Source organism: Pongo pygmaeus, chromosome 6 (assembly GCF_028885625.2).
Source record: "Pongo pygmaeus isolate AG05252 chromosome 6, NHGRI_mPonPyg2-v2.0_pri, whole genome shotgun sequence".
NCBI classification, from domain to species: domain Eukaryota; kingdom Metazoa; phylum Chordata; class Mammalia; order Primates; family Hominidae; genus Pongo; species Pongo pygmaeus.
In genome coordinates, this window is record NC_072379.2 from 72,604,838 (window position 1) to 72,628,256 (window position 23,419).

The 23,419-nt window shown below is 35.0% G+C and overlaps 1 protein-coding gene across 13 annotated transcripts in view; it reads left to right on the forward strand.

The window, feature by feature from the left end:
- Nucleotides 1-20,473, forward strand: part of DGKB (diacylglycerol kinase beta) — a 738,724-nt gene extending 718,251 nt beyond the window's left edge. For 12 of the 13 annotated variants that reach the window (XM_054495969.1, XM_054495971.1, XM_054495977.1 and 9 more), the window contains one exon: nucleotides 16,298-20,473. In XM_054495969.1, coding sequence (XP_054351944.1) covers nucleotides 16,298-16,405 — 108 coding nt within the window. In that variant the 3' untranslated portion in view covers nucleotides 16,406-20,473. The remainder of the gene's footprint in view (nucleotides 1-16,297) is intronic. The other variant, XM_063667517.1, reaches the window with a different exon arrangement.
- The last annotated feature ends 2,946 nt before the right edge of the window (nucleotides 20,474-23,419 follow it).

Below are 23,419 nucleotides of genomic sequence, written 5' to 3' on the forward strand. Positions count from 1 at the left end.
TAATTTTTAGTTCAAGAAACAATAGATATTTTTTAATTTAACTTGGGGATAGAACTATGAGTCTTGACTAGAAGCTACTAAAGCCTAAATATAAACAGTACATGAGAAAAGATTTATAGCAGAAATTGGGCAAATATGAGAAATTAAAAATAGCTAGAATTCGCATTTTTTTGTGATAGGTGGATCTCCTTTTACCTCCCACATAAATTAACTAAACAAATTAGTAAGTTATACAACCTTACCACTCTTTTATTACAGAATCTCAGCCATTTTATTAAAACTTCTGTTTACCAGATTTTTATTTAAAACCTATTCTAGGTTCTACTATTTTAAAAGTTATTTTGAGAAAGTTGGCATCTGCAACTGAAATAGTCAACTTTCCTAGCACTTTAACAGAAATTCAATGTAGTCTGAGGTTAAAAATATTTTTCACTCCTTGAAAATAATGTTTTCTGGGATATCTGTAAGGAAGGAGGGGAAAAACTGCTTAGGAAGATTACTATCCAAAGGGGTAGAAAATAGAAATGAGGGCTGGAATCCACAGTCTTGTCTTTGCTTTTTCAGTGACTTCTGGACTTTGGAGAGTTATTTAATATTGTTCTTGGAATTATTTACCTAGTCCTAAAACCTGCTACCTACAAGTCACAAAGAAATATTGAATGGTTGTTGAAAATTGCCATATATCACATTTAGTGATATTAAGAAAGCATTAATTAATTTCTGGTATATATTAAATATTGTCATATTTAATAATACATCTGAATTTTCTTCTTTTTCATAATTTAGACTAAATTCCCTGTAATCCCCAATTATACCTCCCCCCAAAAATTTAAACCCATGTTATTCTATAGTGGGACAATATTTGACATCTTTGAAATTTGGCCAAAGTGTTACAGAAAATGTAGCAACATCATTATTGTTTCCTCATTATCATTTACAGTTAAACTGATATTAAAGAAGGACATTGTTTTATCATAATATTTAACTTTCATAATTACATAAAAAGAAAATTATTATTAAAACTCATCTAGAATAGATGCACTGAAAACAGTGCTCTGAAATAGTGCGATGAAGGTTATCCGCAGTTACATAACTCTTGAATCTCCCAAGACCCTTGCATTAAATTGTTTAACTTTAAATATCATTAAATAATTCTTAATGTACCAGTTTCATTATCTGGATAGTAGCCTTGTTTTGAAAATGTGAAAAGAATATTATTTTCTAGTTAAAAGTTGCACAGCAATTGTAACTTAACACTTCCTGACTTGGTAGACACACCGTTTTTAAAGAATCTTAAGTTGCTCTAATGGCTTATTTTACCAGGGTGGGAGAAAAAATCAACAGAAGAACATGTGTATTTTTAGTGATGAAAGAAAAAGACTAACCCATATGTAAACAGTAAGAAAATGCTTTAACAGGTAGGTGTAGATAATTAGTATTTTCCTGATGTGCCCAGAAATTGCATTTTGCCTAATATTTAGATACTATAGATATCTGTTAAAGAAATAAATACTACAGTTTGTTTTTTATTTTTGGTGTGGTGAAGTTTCTTATTTTTTACTTTTTTTTTGGGGGTTTTTTTTTGAGATGGAGTTTCTCTCTTGTTGCCCAGGCAGGTGTGCAATGGCATGATCTCGGCTCACTGCAACCTCTGCCTCCCAGGTTCAAGCGATTCTCCTGCCTCAGCCTCCCAGGTAGCTGAGATTACAGGCACCTGCCACCGCACCCAGCTAATCTTTGTATTTTTAGTAGAGACAGGGCTTCACCATATTGGTCAGGCTGGTCTCGAATTCCTGACCTCAGGTGATCTGCCTGCCTCAGCCTCCCACAAAGTGCTGGGATTACAGGCGTGAGTCACTGAGCCTGGCCAGTTTGTTATTTAATAAGCCTAAATGTTGATACTTTGAAGAGATAGAAAATTAATAATCTTCTGCCCCCTTGAAACATACTGGCATGAGCAGACTGCTGTTCTTGTGAGTATATGTTTTAAGGTGTGAGTGGTAGTGAGTCTCCAAAAGCAATTAAATAAAACATAAACTAAAAGCACCTTTTTACCTAAATCTTCATTAGTAAATGCTTTTGCATAAATTTACGTTTTTAAACATTTATTTTTCCAAAGACTGGCACATTAGTGTTTAGTTGGACATTATTTTGTGTGTTCCCCTGTTACTTATGCATTAATTAGTTTTGTTTACCTTTGCATAATTTTTTCTAATTTCATAACAGTTGTTGTTTTTTGTAATTGACAACACAATTTACTGCATGTATGCTTTCTGGCCCTCAAGCAACAATGTTAAGGTGTAAAGCACCAATCTTTTCATTTGAGATTGGTTAAAAAAAAGGATTGATTGTGACTAATTTCCAATTAATTTGCAGTAGTTACAGGAGAACAAAACCATTGCACCTACTAATTAAAATTTAAAATATTCCAAGGTGTCATCTTTAGGTGTCTCTGGAATGTATAATTTCCATTTTGGTTCATTGCTGGATCTGTAACACCTGTGAGCTTGACAGCTCTATTAATTTAAAGGCTCAGTAATACCTATTAGTACAAAACATGAAAAAAAAATACCATTAATCATTTATTTTAATTTTGCAGCTCTGTCATTTTCTCAGTATGTTTTAAAATTATGATGACACCGTAATGTGCACAAATCGACCTGGATAAAGGGGAAATGGATCATACTACTTTGGAAAGATACTGAAGTACATTATTAGAGCTTAATTAATGCCAAGCTGATTAGATATGATTGCTTTTTGTATAAAAATATTTTAAAGATTTCTTCTTGTCGTAGCATATTTTAAATGTTATCCATCCCAAATGTTATGTTTACAATTAAACTTACGTTTTTGTCATTCTTCACTTTAATGCATTCAATTTAAATATTGTTCAATGAATGTAAGTTTTTCTTTTATTCTTTCTTTTGATACCTGAATTAATCTAGTCATTAGTTTCCAATTCAAAAAATTAATTTCATTTTGGCTAGCAGATAGTAATATCTCTCATAATCATATTCTCATGGAGGAACTCCAAACCTATGTTGGACATAATATCTAAAAACAGGAAAGGTTAAAAATTAAATGAGAAATATGCCAGATATGTAATACCTTATGTATTTATATTGATGTGACCCAAGCCTGTAAATATGATAAAAATGATAAAACTGTATGTACTTATGAGAATTTTGTCAGTAGTTTGCAAGAGGACCAATATTCACATCCAGTTCGAAACTGAATATCTTCCTCTGGAATGTGCAAAATTGGAAATAATCTCCCAGTTGATGGTTATCATCAGAATAATAATGCACAGGTTTGACTGCTTTCAGCAGTTAGAAATCTTTCTGCTGGTGGATACAGACTATAGACTCACAAGGTCTGGGCCTGACTATCCTCTCACATTTGCCTTCTGACCTTGCCTTTTCTAACTATTAATTTTCTCTGATCTCTGATTTTGTGTATTAAAATTAGAAAACAAGGCTACCATATTCTAAGCTCTTCATTAAAAGGCAATAACCTGTATTGTTGAAAATTTTGAAGAGTGAGCCTGCTTATCACTAATACAGAACTAGTCCAGTGTTTCACAGGGATCTTTCTGGGATAGAATACTAATTTTAAATAAAATTTGAACTTAAAATGCTTAATAAAAATGAACTGACTAGAATATCATAGTTTATTATTTTTATTTCCTTGAATATTCGAAGACAGTTGCACATATTTCTTTGGAGGAGACTTAAAAAACTCAAAGACTTTTTTCTTTTATTATACTTTAAGTTCCAGGATACATGTGCAGAATGTACAGGTTTGTTACATAGGTATACATGTGTCATGATGGTTTGCTACACCCATCAACCCGTCATCTACCTTAGGTGTTTCTCCTAATGCTATCCCTCCCCTTGCCCCCCACCACCCAACAGGCCCTGGTGTGTGATGTTCCACTCCTTGTGTCTATATGTTCTCATTGTTCAGTTCCCAATTATGAGTGAGAACATGTGCTGTTTGATTTTCTGTTCCTGTGTTAGTTTGCTGATGATAGTTTCCAGCTTCATCCATGTCCCTGCAAAGACATGAACTCATCCTTTTTTATGGCTGCATAGTATTCCATGGTGTATATGTGCCACATTTTCTTTATCCAGTCTATCATTGATGGGCATGTGTGTTGGTTCCAAGTCTTTGCTATTGTGAATAGTGCTGCAATAAACATACATGTGCATCTGTCTTTATAGTAGAATGATTTATAATTCTTTGGGTATATACCCAGTAATGGGATTGCTGGGTCAAATGGTATTTCTGGTTCTAGATCCTTGAGGAATCGCCACACTGTCTTCCACTAATTTACACTCCCACCAGCAGTTGAACTAATTTACACTCCCACCAGCAGTGTAAAAGTGTTCCTATTTCTCCATATCCTCTCCAGCATCTGTTGTTTCCTGACTTTTTAATGATTGCCATTCTAACTGGCTTGAGATGTTATCTCATTGAGGTTTTTGATTTGCATTTCTCTAATGACCAGTGATGATGAGCTTTTTTTCATATGTGTGTTGGCTGCATAAATGTCTTCTTTTGAGAAGTGTCTGTTCATATCCTTTGCCCACTTTTTGATGGGGTTGTTTGTTTTTTTCTTGTAGATTTGTTTAAGATCCTTGTTCCATTGGTCTATATATCTGTTTTGGTACCAGTACCATGCTGTTTTGGTTACTGTAGCCTTGTAGTATTGTTTGAAGTCAGGTAGCATGATGCCTCCAGCTTTGTTATTTTTGCATAGGATTGTCTTGGCTATACAGGCTCTTTTTTGGTTCCATATGAAATTTAAAGTAGTTTTTTCTAATTTTGTGAAGAAAGTCAATGGTAGCTTGATGGGACTAAGCTTGATGGGACTAGCATTTAATCTATAAATTACTTTAGGCAGTATGGCCATTTTCATATTGTTTCTTCCTATCCATGAGCATGGAATGTTTTTCCATTTGTGTCCTCTCTTATTTCCTTGAGAAGTTGAGCAGTGGTTTGTAGTTCTCCTTGAAGAGGCCCTTCACATCCCTTGTAAGTTGTATTCCTAGGTGTTTTATTCTCTTTGTAGCAATTTGTCAATAGGAGTTGGCTCTCTGCTTGTCTATTATTGGTGTATAGGAATGCTTGTGATTCTTGCACATTGATTTTGTATGCTGAGACTTTGCTGAAGTTGTTTATCAGCTTAAGGAGTTTTGGGGCTGAGACAATGGGGTTTTCTAAATATACAATCATGTCATCTGCAAACAGAGACAATTTGACTTCCTCTCTTCCTATTTGAATACCTTTTATTTCTTTCTCTTGCCTGATTCTCCTGGCCAGAACTTCCAAAACTATGTTGAATAGGAGTGGTGAGAGAGGATATCTTTGACTTGTGCCAGTTTTCAAAGGGAATGCTTCCAGCTTTTGCCCATTCAGTATGATATTGGCTGTGGGTTTGTCATAAATAGCTCTTATTATTTTGAAAAACTCAAAGACTTTTAATAGATTATATCATATCATTCTCATGACAAATCTGTGAGGTGAACAAAATGGCTATTATTAAACATGATTTTTAAATCCATAAATATAATTTACAACTCTTTTATCCAAGCCAAGTCAAGAATATCAGTGATTGGCCAGGCACAGTGGCTCCTGCGTGTAATTCCAGCACTCTGAGAGGCCGAGACAGGCAGATCACTCAAGATCAGGAGTTTGAGAACAGCCTGGCCAACATGTGAAACCCCATCTCTACTAAAAATACAAAACATTAGCTGGGTGTGGTGGTGGACGCCTGTAATTCCAGCTACTCAGGAGGCTAAGGCAGAAGAATCACTTGAACCTAGGAGACAGAGGTGGTTGCAATGAGCCAAGATGGCGCCACTGCACTCCATCCTGGGTGGCAAGAGCAAGACTCCATCTCAAAAAAAAAATGAATATCAGTGATTCATTTATTCATTCTTTCAGCAAACATTTATTAAATTCCATCTCTATGAAGCTGCTGACATTTTGTCCTAGTGTTACAATGGAGAGAAAACAATACAAAGTGAACCAAAAAAAGACATGATCTCTGAACTCAGTGCAGGTACACATAACTCAGATAGTCCCACAAATATAAAATTTCAATAATGATATAAGGTCTGTGAAGGAAAGTTCATGATCCTTTGAACTGTGATACTACGATACTGTGGTACTATTGTACTGCGACAGGGTATAATAGAGGTGTTTGATCTCGTTGTAGAAGGTCCAGGAAGGCTTTCAAAGAAACTCAAAATTGACCTGAAAACTAAAAGAGGAGGAGGATATAACTAGGCCCCAAAGAGAGGGAAGAGTATCTTATGCAGAGAAAACAGCACAGAGTGGCAAGGAACATGGTGTGTACAGGGTTCAGATGGAAGACATGAAAGAAGAGAGGCAGTGTGGGGTGAGGCATATGGTCCAGTAGGAGCAGAGCAGCAGGACCTGGGAGCCCTCAGGAGAAATGTTTAGCTTTAATTTAAGGGTAACATGGAAGTAAAGAGAGGTTTCAACAGGAAAGTGATGTGAGTAGATGTGCGTGGTGACAAGATCATTCTAGGTGGGGAATTAATTGGCGGGAGAGGCAATGACCATTTAGAAGAATTCTATAATTTTTCGGGCCTTAGAACATGGTAGTAAAAAGGAAAAAAATTTCAAGATATACAAAAAATATTTGGGGGATGAAAATGGTTAGTGTCAATAATAGATGATTGGTTACAGGGGGTAAGAAAAAGAAGGTGTCAAGGATGATTCGGATTTCTGGATCATTTTGAACAACCGAATAAATGATGAAACAATACCTTGAAACAGGAGGACCTGAAAAAACAATCAGTTTCCTCTCTAGTCCAGTACTATTTCAACAGAATTATTCTCCCTATTCAATGCCTTAAGCACATTGTTAGAAATATCAATTATCATAACACCAAGCAATGGCAATATTTTGTGGATAAGTTATCAGAATTGAACATCTGTATCCAATTGTATTACCATGATGTAGTTTAACGTTGAGGAGAAAGTCTTTCAGATCAGTGCTATGATGCTCCAAATAGCCAAGGTTATGGCTGAGTCTAGAAATTGGGCCATTAAAGAAGTTTCTTCTTCTAATAAGACAGTGTGAGCTTATTGGACTCCCTTGGTTAAACAAACAAACAAACAAAAGTAATTATGCTCTCTGATGGTTAGTAAATGCCCCACATTAATTTTTTTCTAATCTTTCTTTTGGGTAAAATTGGTGTCTGGCATGTGGCGGGAATGCTGCCAGGTGCCACAGGGAGAAGGCAGATGACCGTAATATGCCATTTCCCAATGCCACCCAAGGAACACAGAAAGCTGTGTTGTCTCAGATAGAAGAGGGGTTAGCAAAATGTGTTTCCACGGGACTAAAGATAGTAACACTAAAAATAGTAACATTTATTAAGCATGTATATGACATGCATAGCCTTATTTGGTATTTGTAGTGGTCTTTCAAAGTAGGTGCTATTGTTATATTACTTTAGCAAATAGAGACTGAAGGTCAAAACTGAGATTCTTTGGTCAGGGTTTTATAGCTGCCAGTGACTAATCTGGGAAACAAATCCTTGCCTCATGTCCTGGGTCAATGTCCTTAACACCATTACTACATGAAAAAGGCCGTATAGAAAATTTTAGTTGAAATATTACTCAGTAAGAAAAGTCAAGTCACAAGTTGTAAATATTCTCTAGTTAGGAAAAGAAGTGTTTTTGTATTGTTTTGTTATGTTTTTGACTTCTGTTTTCCATGTGACCAAAGATTTGGAGATACTCTAAGAAAAGATAAACAGTTACTGGTTTAAAATTGTGAGGATCATTTCTCTTTAGAGACATGGAAATAATAAAAATGCTTTTAAAATGTCTTTGACCTTCCCTGGCAACTAACTTAGAGTCACAAAAATATTTTGGAATGAAGAACACAATTTATATGTTAAAAGAGATTTCAAATCCAGGTATGAATATTTCCCATGCAATGTGGCCAAATAGTCCATCACTTTCAGGAATAAGTGTTCTCTTTTCCATACATATTTAAACTTCCTGTGAATTTCATTGGCAAGTAAACCTCCCAACCCCATTTTTTAAGGATTTTATTTTAAGTCTTCACAATGATTTCTCTGAATTTGATGTTAGATCAAAGACTTTAACATTAAACTTGGAAATTATCATTCCAGAAAATAATGGCTAGAATCATAAAAAAAAACTGGCAAAAGGATTTTAGAAAATTGTTATGTTTCATTGCTTTGCTTTTTTGGCAGTTATGGACCTGAAAAATTTAGCATGTACTTTATTCCCGCTGTCATATGGCTCAGCTACACACATGAATTCAAAATGGTTTCCATTATTAGAAGGAGACAATCTTATTCCAGAATCAAGCTAAGTAACTTTTAATGTTCCAGATAATTGCTAAATTAAGCTCTACTCACAGATATTTTATGGCATTTATTTTGCTCTGAAAACCCCATTCATTTTTAAGGTAGCTGAATAAATTCAGTGATAAAAAACTCTTAAAGAGATGAAGCAGGGAGAAAATTTTTGGCTAGATACAGGGTGAATATTTAACAGGAAAAATGCTACCTGCTGAGGTATGTTTGAAGAACCATAATATTATTAAGCCCACTCTGGTGCAAAGCAATGAGAATTAATTAAAAAGAGAATGCATTTAAGCCAAATTTGATCAGCTGGTACATTATCAAAATTGAGGAATGTTAGTATACATTCTAATTCAGAATTTTCACAGAATGATTTCTGAATGGTGGCACTTAGTATAATAAAGATATGCCAAAGAAAATTATTTCCACTTTTATCCATCTTTTAGCTATTGACCCAATAAATCATGATTTTAAATTAAAATTATCTCTACCACCTTATGCCTCATAATTCTAAATTTAATTTTCAGTGTTTGACTTAATTATATCAAGGGTCAGCAAATTATGGCCTGTGAGCCAAATCTGACCAGCTGCCTGTTTTTGTGTAGCCAGAGTTAAGAAATTTTTCATATTTTTAAATGGCTGAAAAAATCCAGAGAGGAGTAATATTTCCTAATGTGAAAATTATATGGAATTAAAATTATAGTTTTTAGACATAGAGTTTATTGGAACATGGCAACATTAATTTATTTACATATAGCCCAAAACTGCCTTTGCTGTATAAGGGCAGTGTTGAGTAGTTCAGGGACCACAAAGCCTAAATCATTTATTATCTAATCCTTTACAGAACATGTTTGCCAACCCCTGAAGCAATATGAATGACTACTTAACTATCATTCAATAGATCACTCTCTAATATAATAATTCTATATTTAGAATTAAGTTAAATAATTTAACAGCTTATATCACGGACATATAGACCATTGTACCAAACCGAGGCATGCCTCACCTTATTTCATGTAGTTTGAAGTTTTCACCCTAATTAATGGAAGACTGCCTAATTAATAGGCACTCTGAGGACTGATTGGAAATGTTTATATGATAGCACTTCTTTCAGTTTTTCTCCTACCTCTCTGTTTGTATTCTCCTGCTGCACTCTTAAATGGCAGCATTCCCCAGTTACAAAGTCTAACATCTGCTATTCATATTTGCCCCACTGGTCTTCAGTAATTTCTTCTCAATTGCTGACATTGTTATAAGATGATCAAACCCAAATCTATCTCAAGACCTGTTCTCCCTTCTGAACACCACATCCACAGACCCAAAAGATAAGCATCTCCTTCAGAATGTCACCCTCAACGGTGGGTTCACCAACTTCCTGGTTTTCACCCCTACCAAAAATGCTTCTCTTTCTATAAAAAGCATCACTACACACATTACGAAGACCAAAAGCACGGAAATTGCAGTAAAATCTTCCTCTTTTTCCAGTGCCCCACACATCCACTCACCTATCATATCCTGTACTTCTGCCTCCTCAATATCTCTTAAATCTGCCTCCACTCTGTTCCCATTGGCACTGCCCTGACTAACGTCTATTTCACTTCTTTTCTGGATTACTACATTAACCTTCCATTTGCTCTCCATGCCTTTGGTATGGCACCAGCCCCTAATCTCTGCTGTCAGAGTGATGTAACTAAAACTCAGTTTTAATTCTGCCACTGTCCTTCCACCGTGATCTAAATGGCATATTTTTTTAATCTTATTGTACCCTGAGAATATCCCTAGCTCAAAGCATATTACAATCTACCGTCACATATCTTCTATCATCATTATACTACAAGCACCTCAGTTAGGTTTAAAAATATGTATATCTATTTAACTTGCAATCCTCCACACTAAAATAAGGTAGGCTGGTACCTAGTACATTAACAATAAAGGTAATTAAAGTTGAGTAAGTTCGGATATTTGTTTTCATGTGTTTTGGGGGTGTAGAAAAAGGGACTTTCATTCATTCATTTATTCAGTTGGTCAGTCAGTCAACAGATTCTTATTGGTCTTGCCACTTAGGAAGAGAAGTAAAATGACAAATAGGCTAGGGCTTCTCAAATTTAAAAGCACAGAGGAATCACCTGGCGTTCTTGTTAGAAAGCAGAATCTGAATCAGAAGATCTGGGGTGGGACCGGGGAGTCTGCATTTCTAAAAACGATGTCAGTGTTCCTAGCCTGTGGATCACATTTGGAGAATTAAAACACTAGAGTGCAGGAGAATCACCTGCAGGGGGATTTTTAAAAAGTATTTAGAAGTTGATACCAAAATAGTAGGTGCACATGTAACAAAAAAAAGCAGAATGTATCAACTTGCAAGAAAAATAGCCATCCTGTGTCCTTTTTTCTGTGTCAACAGATCTTCTCATCAGATGCTACCACTTTGATTCTTGGACTATTTCTTCTGATTATTTACTCCATATCTGGAAATATGTTTTGTTTTTTTTTTATGGATTAATTTTAGATATACTCTACTTGCTTAGTACTATAGAAAGGTGGTTTCTAACACTCTTACGTTACTGTATTTACCTCTATTACTAAGAGTTAACATGTACTGAGTGCTTTTTTTGTACCAGGTAACAGTCTAAGCATTTCGTGTACATTGATTCATTTAGTCCTTACAAGAAGCCAGTGAGACACTATATGAAAAGCTCTACAGTATTGACGAGGAAAATGAATCGTAGTAACTTGCTCAAAGTCCCTAGATAGGAAATGGTGGGCCCAGGCAGCCATTAAACTGTTCTGCTTCTGAGAAGTATATAATTTTATTTAAATCAATAAAAAATATATAATCATTGAGACTATAAAAATATTGTCAACTGCAGAACCAAGTACTGACCCACAATCACATTTTCTTTCCTGTAAAGCTTTAGAATTTCTTTCTTCTCTCTGCAAAGTGATCCTTATAATAGTTCTCATTTTTCTTAAAAAAAAAAAAAAGACAAAACTCTACCATATCAATTTATCTATTATCCACACTCCTTTTGTTTATATGCCAGCAACCCTTCCCTTTAGGTTTCTGTCCAGCTCTCTTGCAAATCTGTCATCCTGGATCTGAGTTGAATCCTTTGTTTTTTGACTCGTCTTCTTAGCTCACTCATTTACTTTGCTAGAGAACACCCCAGATACATTTTAAAGGGTATATAAGAGGCAAATTCTCTAGATACTTTTGTGACTGAAAATGTCTTCATTCTACCCTTGCAGTTAATCAATACATTGACTAAGTATAGAGTTCTCAGATAAAATTAACTTTTCCTCTGGGGTTTGAAGGTGTTTCTTCATTGTCTTCTAGCACTAATGTTTTTGAAAAGCCTGATGCCATGCTGATTTTTATTTTTCTGTAAGTGACCTATTTTTTTCTCTCTGAGGATATTTAGAATCTTCTTTTTATCCCTTCACTTTGAAATTTTACAATAATGTGTGATTTAAGCTAGGCAGGACAGGGATAGAAATTTGATTGGCAAAAAAGAGAGAGAATGCTCTCTAGGGCAATAACTAGCACAAAGGTGGAGAGGTGGGAATTAGCAAGGAGGGCCAAGGAGATTTGAGAGTCAACTATCAAACCCAGCTCTTGCATTTACCCACTTGAGTGATGTTATGCAGGTAGCAGAACCCTTTTAAGTCTCTTTGTCCTTCAGTGTAAAATAAGGATGTTGACAGCTACCTCTCAGAGTTGTTAGGAGGCCAAAATTAGATATTATAAAAGTAAAATTATTTTTAAAATAATTTCAATAGCAGGTACAAGAATTCCTGAAAGAAAGTAGATCCACCTCTGTTCTAAACTTATCAGAATGCTTCAATAAATGCTTATGGAAAGGATGTTGAGCAGTTGTTCAGATAACAAAAGAAAGAGAAATGCTACTTTTCATAATAAAGGGTTTGGAAATATTTGATGCTGGAAGACAGGGAAGCAAGAAAGAAATCACCAACGAGCTGAACCAAATACTGTCGGAAAACTAATCAGGGAAGACCCATCTCTCTTCCCTCTGATTTTAGTTGGGCTGAAGAAAGTCTTTGAAGAGAACACAAATATCTGGGGAATAAACATTATTTGCTCTGTGCTGTGAGATATAAATACCCTCTTCTATCCCTTTTATGAAATTCTACTTCAGTTTTGCACTCTTCTCTAATAACATTTTTTATGGGAGTGGACTTTGAGGGCAACTCAAAGAGGTGGATGAAATAGGTGGTACCTGAATAACATGTGTAAAACACTTAGCAAAAAGCTCAGCACACAGTAAGAGCCAGATCAATATTATTTTTTATTCTGGCTGTTATTCTTAACATTACAACTATGAGGTGGAACTATCATAACTATCAAACTATTCAACCTTAGAAATGTAATAGAAATAAGAAGATGAAGACTATGCTTTGTAATCTTTGATTCTGTTACTGGTTTCTATATGTGCATCCTTATTTCATATTGAATAATTACAAAAGTGAAACTGAACCCACATTTTTCATATTTATAGTTTTGTAAGTGGCCAGTCTTAATTTGAAATAGGAAGACAGAAGTAGAAATAGTCATGGGCAGTGGAAGAGCCTTTCTTTGCCACCATTGCTTTTCTAGAAGGGTACATGATAAGGAGAAGGAAGAGTTTTATAGGAGGACACCATTCTGTATCTGATAGAATTTACTTTGCATGTTGTAAGCAATGCTCTTCTACCTTCATGGAACCATTCCAGTTTCTAGGAACCCCATCACCACTGTTTATGAGTGCCCAGTATCCTCTTTCAAATAATAACGTCAGAGTCTCTTAGAAACTAAACAACCAAAATCATGTTGCAAAATGCCTTGTTCACAGCCAGTGCTCCCAAAATATTTGATGTATCAAAGAATAACTGAGAAGTAATTACCTGACTCCTAATAGAAGGAGACACTCAAAGGCCATTTGGTTCATGTCCTCAGATTGCTGAAACTTGATATATTCTAGTCTTTGGGGATAAAATTTTTACTCATTGTTATTTCTCTAGTGGATAGAAAATTAAGAATAATAAAAAAACAAGAATGTTCAATGTATACAAAACAGGCATCAGAGTCATAATTACAGGCCCTGTTAACCCCCCGTAACCAGGATTTTCCCACATGAGCAACCTGAGTCTGAGGGTTCACTTGAGTCTCTGCAGCTTCCTAGAGCCTACACCTGGAATTTCTGTAACTGTGACACCGACAATCCATGTGGCTTCGAATTATTCTCATAGGATTTTGCTTCTGCCCAAATATACCAAGACATGTAAATATCCAATGAAATAAGGCATGTGAAGAGCCAGGATTCATAATAGGCATTTATTGAATGCTAGTTTCCTCCATGTGGTCTCCCCTAACAAAGAAGAAAATACAGCCAATTGGTTCTCGTTTCCATAAACAACAGACAAAAAGGATGTGGATTTCATTTTTTGCAGAAATAAAGTTAGATTAAAGAAACAGTTGTGTACTTTGACTATAGAAATGATTAAACAAGCAAGAAGACAGGTTACATATAATTTTTAAAATAGTACTGGCCATTATTCTGATTAGTGACTGAAAACTAGAACTTGTGTTTTAATTAGTCACATAGATTAAAGGTCCCATTGTGTCAAGAGCACTGAATGAGATACTGTGCTATTTTTTCAAAGGCATAAAATCATGTAATTTCTTTTTTTTAAAAAAAGTTTTTAATGTAAGAATAGTCATAATCAAACAAAATTTATATGCCCCCCCAAAAAAAAACACAGAGAAGAAGCTAAGTCTTATAGATAATAATTATGTGACATTTTGGCTATACTTTGTCATAAATTGATACTAACACATATATATAAATGGCTAGGAAGATATGTTTCTTTCATAGTCTTAACAACTATTTGGAAATAATGATCTAATTTCCCAAAATGCCCTAATACTATTATACCCTGTAAAGCATTTAGTCCAGAAATTATGAACCAGAAATCTCAACTTTCTTACTTTAGCTCTTAATGTTCTATTTGAATCTAAGGTTATCATGTAAGTAATACGTGATAACTGCTTTCCCAGTACTCATTTAAAAATGACATTTGTGCATAAAATGATTCATTTTCATTTTCAATGTTAAAAAATAGTGCCTTTCTGCTTAGCCTCGCATTTCAGCATCTGTAACACTATTCAATGTGCTTGTTCAATTTATCTTTCTTGCTAGACTACAATTTCTTGGGGGCAGAGCTTGTATATTGTCTATTTATTCAAAGTTCCTGATACAGTGTCTGAAGCATAGTAGGGGCTGAACAAACTTTGTGAAATGAATAAATGACGAATGATGCAGTATTAGATCCTGTCTACAGCTAGAATTTCGGAGGAGTTTAAAACTCAATGACATAAGGTACAGTATAATCTAATGCTGACTTATTGAGAGAAAATCTGGTATAGATCATTTTCAGTCTACATAGTTAAGTGCATTCTGGTGTCCTAACTATGTAACTATCAATTCCCTAGTTCATAAGGTAACAAAAATAAGATGAAGTCAGATATCCATAGAGTTTGAGGCTGGGTTAGCCTTAGTGGCCTTTTACAGGTGCAATTTATTTTTGCAGGAAAGAGAACACTGAATCCTTCCAGAATAACCTGATTCCAGCAGACTTAAATAAAGTTGTTCATTCTTTCAAGGTTTTTCACATACTTCTGTCTTTCTAGACTGTGAAGTAAATTTCCATTTCCCAAAAGCCCCACTGCAGATTTTAATGATCCTGTCCACGTGATATACATTTTTTTGTTTCATTGCTATTAGTGAATGACAAGTGAAGGATATTCATTTTAACTTGAAAATGTCAGGTATGCACTTTAAGAGATATATTTTTTGCAGCTTTTAATGAGGTGGTGTTTCTTTTTGAAAGAAATACTCATCTCTGATGCGAATGCTGTGCAGGTGACAACTGATATTTAATAAGCGATGGTTCTTGTATTAGTCGCAGTTTGCTAAAGAAAATGTCTCAGATTGCTTTTGAAAAACTCTTAGCGTCACTAGCCCAAAGGCAAGATGTGACCTTTTTATTACATAATGAGAATCATTTATTATCTTACAATGTATCTTAAAGTCACAGACAAAATGCCACTTTGATAATTGCTTTCAATTAGCTTTGAGCATAGCATATATTCATAAAATGTCTTCTCTAATTTAGAGTTGAATTAGAGAAAATTGCAGACGTAATCTACTTTAAGGTTGTCTCATTTAAGGTGATTCGTAGTTTTATATCAAAGAAATCAAAACGAGTAGCTTTAGAACAGTCTCTCAAAGTGTTTTAAGCAGGCTTTTCAATATTTGATTCTATTATATTACCAATTAATTAACAAATTAGAAAGCTAGTTCATCATTTCTGACCTTTTATGCATGTTAAATTTAACTTTCATTTTTAATGACTGTTTTGAAATTAAGCCTTGCAGTTCATGTTGAAAGAGAGAAACAATCTGATTAGCAAGATAAATAAGGCTTGCCTTGATACCAAGTACATCTTGATATTGAGCTATAACTAGGACTCTGGAAACTATAATGGTGCATTCTTTCCCGACTTCAATAAATAATACGTAACTAATGGTCAAGAAATAATACTGGGTAATCATGTAACCTAAGCAAGCAGTTCTGGAATATTACTACAAGTGAGGTTAGAGGTAACATACTATTTAAAATGCGACTTCAGATAATTTTTAAAATTATTATCCTGAGCATTGGGATATTATTTAAGTACATATCCCTATCTCCCTTAAAAATATTTTTGAAATAATAGAAACTCTGAAATTACATTTTACACTTGCAGTGTTTCAGTCACTCATGAAATATTATTAACCTTAACAGAGAGTCTCACAAATTGGTATTGTATCTGGAGATTACTCTACTCTCTCTCTCTCTCTCTTTCTCTCTCTTTTTTTCTAGATAAAAATTACACACAAGAACCAAGCCCCAATGCTGATGGGCCCTCCTCCAAAAACCGGTTTATTCTGCTCCCTCGTCAAAAGGACAAGAAACCGAAGCAAGGAATAATCCTGTATTGTTTCATTCTTAGAAATTGAATTAGCATAATTGGGCCATGGAACACATATGCTGGAAATCTTTGAACAATTTCAAGTCTCCTGCTCATGCAAAATCATGGAAGTGGTTTAACAGTTTTTGTTACTAAGCTAATGTAAAATTCAGCTATTAGAAAATTTATTGTCTCAGTTTTTATAGGCATCTTTGCATGAAGAAAGCGGAAGTTTACCTGAAGTGATACTGCATATTTTTGTTGCATGCATTACCATAGATTTTTACATCTCCCACCCATCTCTTCCCCAATTTCCAGTTACTAACCTATGAGAAAAACCTGTGAAACGTGAAAAAGGAAATACCATGGGAAATGTGATTCTCAGTGTGATTCCAATTATTACGAAGCACTAATCAGTAATGCTACAATGATCATAATTGCAGATTGCTATATGTTTCCCTTTTAGAATCAGCGTATCAATGACCTATGACTTCAGGAGAAAGTTTTAATTCAAAGATTTTATTAAATAGTTGACTACAATACCTTGCTATATATACATAGTTTTTCTTCAACATCTTAACTCTTCTGAGTGGAAATAAGGTTTTCTCATGCTGAAAAATAGAACGTGTTTTTATTTTGCTTAGTTTTCTTTTTAATTCCAGAAATAAGTGAAAACATGTTACTTGACAGTCAAGTGTGGTAATATGGCAAGCCTTGTTCCTTTCTGCATGAGAATCTAGGAGAGAATTCATAACCACACCAATAACGAAATAGATGTTTTAAACTATGTGCCTAATCAATGTGTTTCCCACCAAAGATTCAGAAAAAGATGCTTGAGAGAAATGGGTTGATGCATAATTAATTAAGCATTGTGGAGCAAATTTATGGTTCCTGTGATTAATATTGTGATGACTAAAATGCTGGAAAGAGAGTGAGTTACCCATTAATTGTGATTAAAATTCTCACCTTTCAGAGACAGACAATAAGCCAGACAACACAATCAAAGCTCGATAGATGATTTCTTGCTTTTTTCAGTCATTTAAAAATATAGGTGTAGTTTTTCATGGATCAGTTAAGTACACTTGAAGGAAGTAAATGATTGTATCAGTTTCTTTCTAGTATAAATGGGTACCTGTAATAATACTGAGCTCTTGGAAGCGAATCATGCATGCAATTAGCTCCCTCCTCCTCACCTACTCCACTCCCATCTTTATGACATTTCAAATGTTTATTTGGAAACAACAGCCTAGATCACTGTTGAAGGTGTTCATGGCATAGTTGGAGTCTCTGATTGTTTAAAGAAATCATGGAACAGTACTTTTCTTTTAGTGTTTCATTAAGCCTATGATGTAAAATGAAATGCTTCTGAGCAGTCTTGTAATATTGTTCATTCATATTGACCTGCATCTCATCATTGCATGTTTTATGTTTTCAAACATGCCATAAGGAAAATGAGTGCTTGAACTGCATGATTTATTAGTTTCTCTTCACTCTGCATTAAAGTGCTAATGATTTATCAGTTCTATTTTGTTATTGATTCATTCATCTTTGAATAACAAATAGCATTTAGTGATTCTGTTGAATACAATCCTGTGCATGGATTTATGGATTTCAAGTGAAATTGCTATAATTTTAGTTCTTTGGTTTGAAAACTCAACTGAATGCTGTTATATCAAATAGCTGCTCTCAAGCAATGTGCTATAATGGAAGATTACGTACAAAGTGTATTCTTTTAGTGTTCCTGGAACATTGGACGGTAAATATCAATCAACAATAAGCTTAATTACTTTAAAAATAAAAGCTTTTGAATAAAATTAAGACATAATTTAGCATTCCCAGGAAAATTATGATTACAATTGCAAATTTAGTACAGCAATCACTTGCCCTGGTATAATAAAAAATTAAAAAGTTGTTTGGCAGAACAGTAATCTAGACCAAAAGAAATCTCAAAACAGTAACAAGTACATTACTGACATAATGTTACATAACACACACATTGATTTTTTGTATCTATGGTTACAGGTAATAAATATTTTCACATGAAATGACAAAATTTTCTACAATGGGCAGGCAGGCTTTGTGTCAAAAACATATTTTGAAGCCACAAATTATTTTATGCTCGCTACAACATACAATTACGTCTTGGCTACCTTTTATAGTATATAGTTTGAAGGCAGCAACAGTTTGTGAATCATTCTTAACAATCTGTGCAGTAGAAAGCTGTTGGATAGACAGTGGGATGAGACAAATTAAACAACTTGATTATAAGATTTCAATAATTGAAATAATGGGATGCAGCTTCACTTCAATGTAGCTGTATAACTACAATTAGTGCTAATAGTGGTTACATTTTCAGTCAGATGGATTCTTTGGTACCCATAATAAATGTTCAAATATGAATCCAATTTAACTTTTCTCAACTCATTTTCTAAATACACTGATGTACTTGCCCCTTCAAGTATACTGCCCCTGGGGTTTGGAAAGTAGTTTTTAAAAACGTAACTTGATGGGTTTGAAATCAGAGAAGATATTCTCCTCAGTTTTATGACAGCTTCATATGAAAAATATATAGTTTAAGGAAAATTCTATAGTATATTAAAATACTGAATGATGAATGTTAGCTTTACAAGATGGAAACTTCTCTTCTATGTGTGCGGATAAATTTTCAGCTATTGAGTCGCCCTCTTTTAATATAGGAGACATAAAGTTTTAAGTGGATGAAACTCTTAAATGTAAATTAATGCTGGACTTAACAGCAGTCAGAAACAAAGAGGGAAAAGAGACATGCACTCTGCTAAACATTGCTAGGCACTGAGTTGATGAGATTCCAGAGAGAGATTTCAGAGTAAACCTTGATGTCCATGCTTCTAAGAAATAGGAAGGGAGGTATCTACATAGAACCGGAAAGTTTAAAGACATAAATTTATTTTTTCCACTTCCATGTGTACACCATGTATTTCATGTGAAAATGCTGGTCAATTTATTGTGGTGGAAGGAGATATCTTGTAGGAAGTTTAAAAATTAACATTTTAAAAGTTTTTATTTTATTTAAAACAGGTTCATGTGATCATAGCCAGAATAAAACAAAAGGCTCAGATGTTTAGCGTAGTCTACTGCAGACAGAAATTTAAATCCAGTGAGGGCTAATGAATCACATACGTGTTTCCACATTTTATTTTGTTTTCGTTTTTTAGGCGTATGGGAAGTAGTTGCAATTTTTCAGGGAAGAGTATGTTTTGAATCTCACACTGTATTCTCCTTGAATCTCACACTGTATTCTCCTTGAATGAGACAAGATTTTGAGATCATTCTTTTCCTTTTTGTGTCAACGTTAGTTTGTTGTTCATTGGTTATAAAAAGGAAAATGTGGCCAGGCGCAATGGCTCACGCCTGTAATCCCAGCACTTTGGGAGACCGAGGCAGGTGGATCACAAGGTCAGGAGTTCGAGACCAGCCTGGCCAATATGGTGAAACCCCGTCTCTACTAAAAATACAAAAATTAGCCAGGCATGGTGGCGCATGCCTGTAATCCCAGCTACTCGGGAGGCTGAGGCAGAAGAATCGCTTGAACTCGGGAGGCTGTGGTTGCAGTGAGCCGAGATCGCACCACTGCACCCCAGCCTGGGTGACAGAGCCAGACTCTGTCTCAAAAAAAAAAAAAGAAAAGGAAAATGTTCTTTTCATTTTCACGGATAATCCCCAAAGGATTATTCAGTACTGAATAATTAAATAATAATTGAATAATATTGAATCTCATTCTCCGTTATTTTTCAAATAACTGAATAATATCTCTATTAAAAGATTAAACCCTTGTAACATATATTAAAGCTGTAAACTTTAAGAAAATAAATAAATAAAACCCTGTAAAAGAGCTTTTATTTTGTGAGAGGCAGAAATCACCACTTAAAACTCCCAATTAAATTCTGCTATATTTAAATAAAGTTTGAGTAAACTCACATTTGAGAGATTCTGTATAACCTTATTGTGTTTAAAAACATGGAACTCATTTAATTATAGTACCTTAATTATTTTCTCAGAAATGATATATACAATATCCTGCTTTTTGAAATAAAAATTTTAACCACTCAGTTCAGTGTCATTTCTTACTGCCATTTTGGACAGATTTTGCCTCTTAAATGAACTCCTCCAGCAGCTCAACAATCCATCTACCCCACTGAATATATCCACTAGGGATATGAGGCCAAACACCCTACCTTTTGTCAGGGAGTAATTAGGGACTGAATTATAGGCAATTAAGAACCAAATTATTCCAATTTGTGGTGCTTTGGGCCCCAAGTTGCTGCTGTGCATATTATTCCAGCAATTTTAGATTCCAAGTAAGCCAACAACCTGAATGATGTAACTGTGGGAACTCAAGTTGAATTTTCTGGATGAAACCAATTTCTTATTTTATTTTGTGTAACAGACTTCAACAAATATCTCTTGGGCATTGACTAGGTTAAACATATTATGCAAAGGGGCTGCAGCAATTAAAAGATGTTTAAGGAAACAATTTCTTCTCTAAACACCTTTGAATCTTTTAGAAGAATTAAGTAAAGAGATGACCATATTACACAATCAGATAAGGGAAGAATGAAGGTAAGTAAAATATGATACGACGTATTCAAAGGAGGAAAAGATGATTTGGTGAATAAATTTGAAAAGGCCTTTAGAGAAAGTAAATCTGCAAGTGACTTTTTGAAAAGCTAAAACGTTACATGAGGAAAGAAATCAAATTAAGGAAATTCATAATAAGAGAAGGCGAATGGGAGCAGGGAAACAGAAAACAAGTCCTAAATTCTTCACTGACTCATCTCATAAAAAAGGGAATTTACAGATGAATGATTTGGATAATGCTTATACTTAAAATTATTAGCTAAACAAGGAACAAGAGAAGAAGAAAGTACAAGAAAGAGGCAAGGAAGCAAGTAAGAGAGGGAAGGAGAAAGAACGCAAACCCCCCAAATTAGAAAATTAATTTTACATTCTGAAAGAGAAAAAAACGAAGAAAAAAAAATTCCCAGGTATTTTGGCTTGAAAACTCTGAAAGCAATATCTGCCCATTCTACATTTCCAGGGAGTTTGATTAGATTATATTCTGTGAATGTAAGTGACTTCATAAACTCTCTGAAGCTCATGAAACTAACTAGAAAACACTAATTGTAAAATGTTGATGCTAAGTTTTTTAAAAAATTAAGTATTAAAAATACATATAAAATAATATGTTAAAATTTATAATAGAGTATTAAATCTTTCCAACAAATTACAACTGGTGGCAGAGTCACTAGCAGGTCCAAAAAGCTCTCTCTCTTTTACTCCATGTTTGTATCCAAACATTCATTCCTTGAAGTCAGTTGATCTCAGAAAAACATTTCTGTTTAAAATAGCATTGGTAATAATAATCCTTAAATTACCAAGGACTTGATAATATATTGGTTGAAAAATTAGAAACCATGTTTGAGCTGAAAGACTGCCCAGTGTTGGCCAGGCGCGGTGGCTCACACCTTTAATCCCAGCACTTTGAGAGGCCGAGGCGGGCGGATCACAAGGTCAGGAGTTTGAGACCAGCCTGGCCAACATGGTGAAACCCTGTCTCTACTAAAAATACAAAAAATCAGCCAGGTGTGGTGGCACGTGCCTATAGTCCCAGCTACTCAAGAGGCTGAAGCACAAGAATCGTTTGAACTTGGGAGGCAGAGGTTGCAGTGAGCCGAGATCATACCACTGCACTCCAGCCTGAGTGACAGAGTGAGACTGTCTCAAAAAAAAAGAAGATTGCCTAGTGTGTATATTTTTTCTACTGTAGCTGCATTTTTAAGATCTTCCACCTTCAAGTAGCACATAGTGCTTCTACATCTTTTTTGCCACTCAACTCAAAAAAAGATGGGACTTTACAGTCTCACAAAAGTTTCTTTCAACATTGTGTGAAAAGGTCGAAGACCACCCCATGGTGCATCTCCCAATGCCTTCTCAGCTTCGCAGTTGAGGGCAGCATACTGACATGTTTCAGCATGAGGGCTCTGGTGCCAGACCTGAGTACAACTCTTGGATCTGCTGCTCATTTGCTGTGTGACCTCAGGCAAGTCATTTAAGATCCCTGAGCCTCAGTTTTCTCAACTGTGAAGTTGAAATATGTATTGAAAATTAAATAAATTAATACATCAAATAATTTAGAGCAGTTCTGGCATGTAGACGTTAATATGCCAGGCCTGGGTGTGTGGTATAGCAGAACAATAAAAATCATAGTGCAGAGATCTTATTCTGTTCTGTAAAAACAGTTGACAAATGGTTGGTGTTTATCTGTTAGAAAACTAGTAGTCAACTTCAGGTTCAAAATAACTTGTCATTGTATGTTCAGGTTATGTATGTAGCATTAGACTCTCCCTAAACTAATTCCCTCACAAAATTATTTGGACGTAGGCATATATGTCAGAATAACCTCCTATAATCTCTAAATCTGAGCAAATGTTATTAGACCACCAAGAGAATTCTACAGTTGTACAACTTCGTAGCATTTTGAGAATTAAAATAATATAATGTCATCATGAGACACATCACCAGAATCCATGGCCACTGTCCAAAGGCATGCCTTTCTTGAAGTCTCCATTAAATTTGTATTCATGTTCTTCTCTGTGCTTCTCCCTCCACCCACCCATCATCCTTCAAACCCAAATTAGTTTTATCCAAATTTCATTGTCAACACTCAAAATGTTGACACATCTTACCTCTGACATTCCTTAGACTCACCTCTCTTTGGAAAACACCAGGACCTATAATAGTTGATTGGTGCTCAGGCCTGTCAGATCCCAAAACCCCACATCATTGGTATTGCTTTTGCCAGTCTTTCCTCCTACTAACCCACCCAGCAGGGATCCAGAAAGCTCCCCTTGTTCCTGCTATACCACACACCCAGGCCTGGAAGGCCCTGTCTGTAGCCCATTACACCTCCATGGCTCCCACACACTGGTGTCTTTCTTATTTGCCCCTGGTCAGACACCAGCAAGGGCATCAGCAGGCTTCACCCTGCCAGCCAG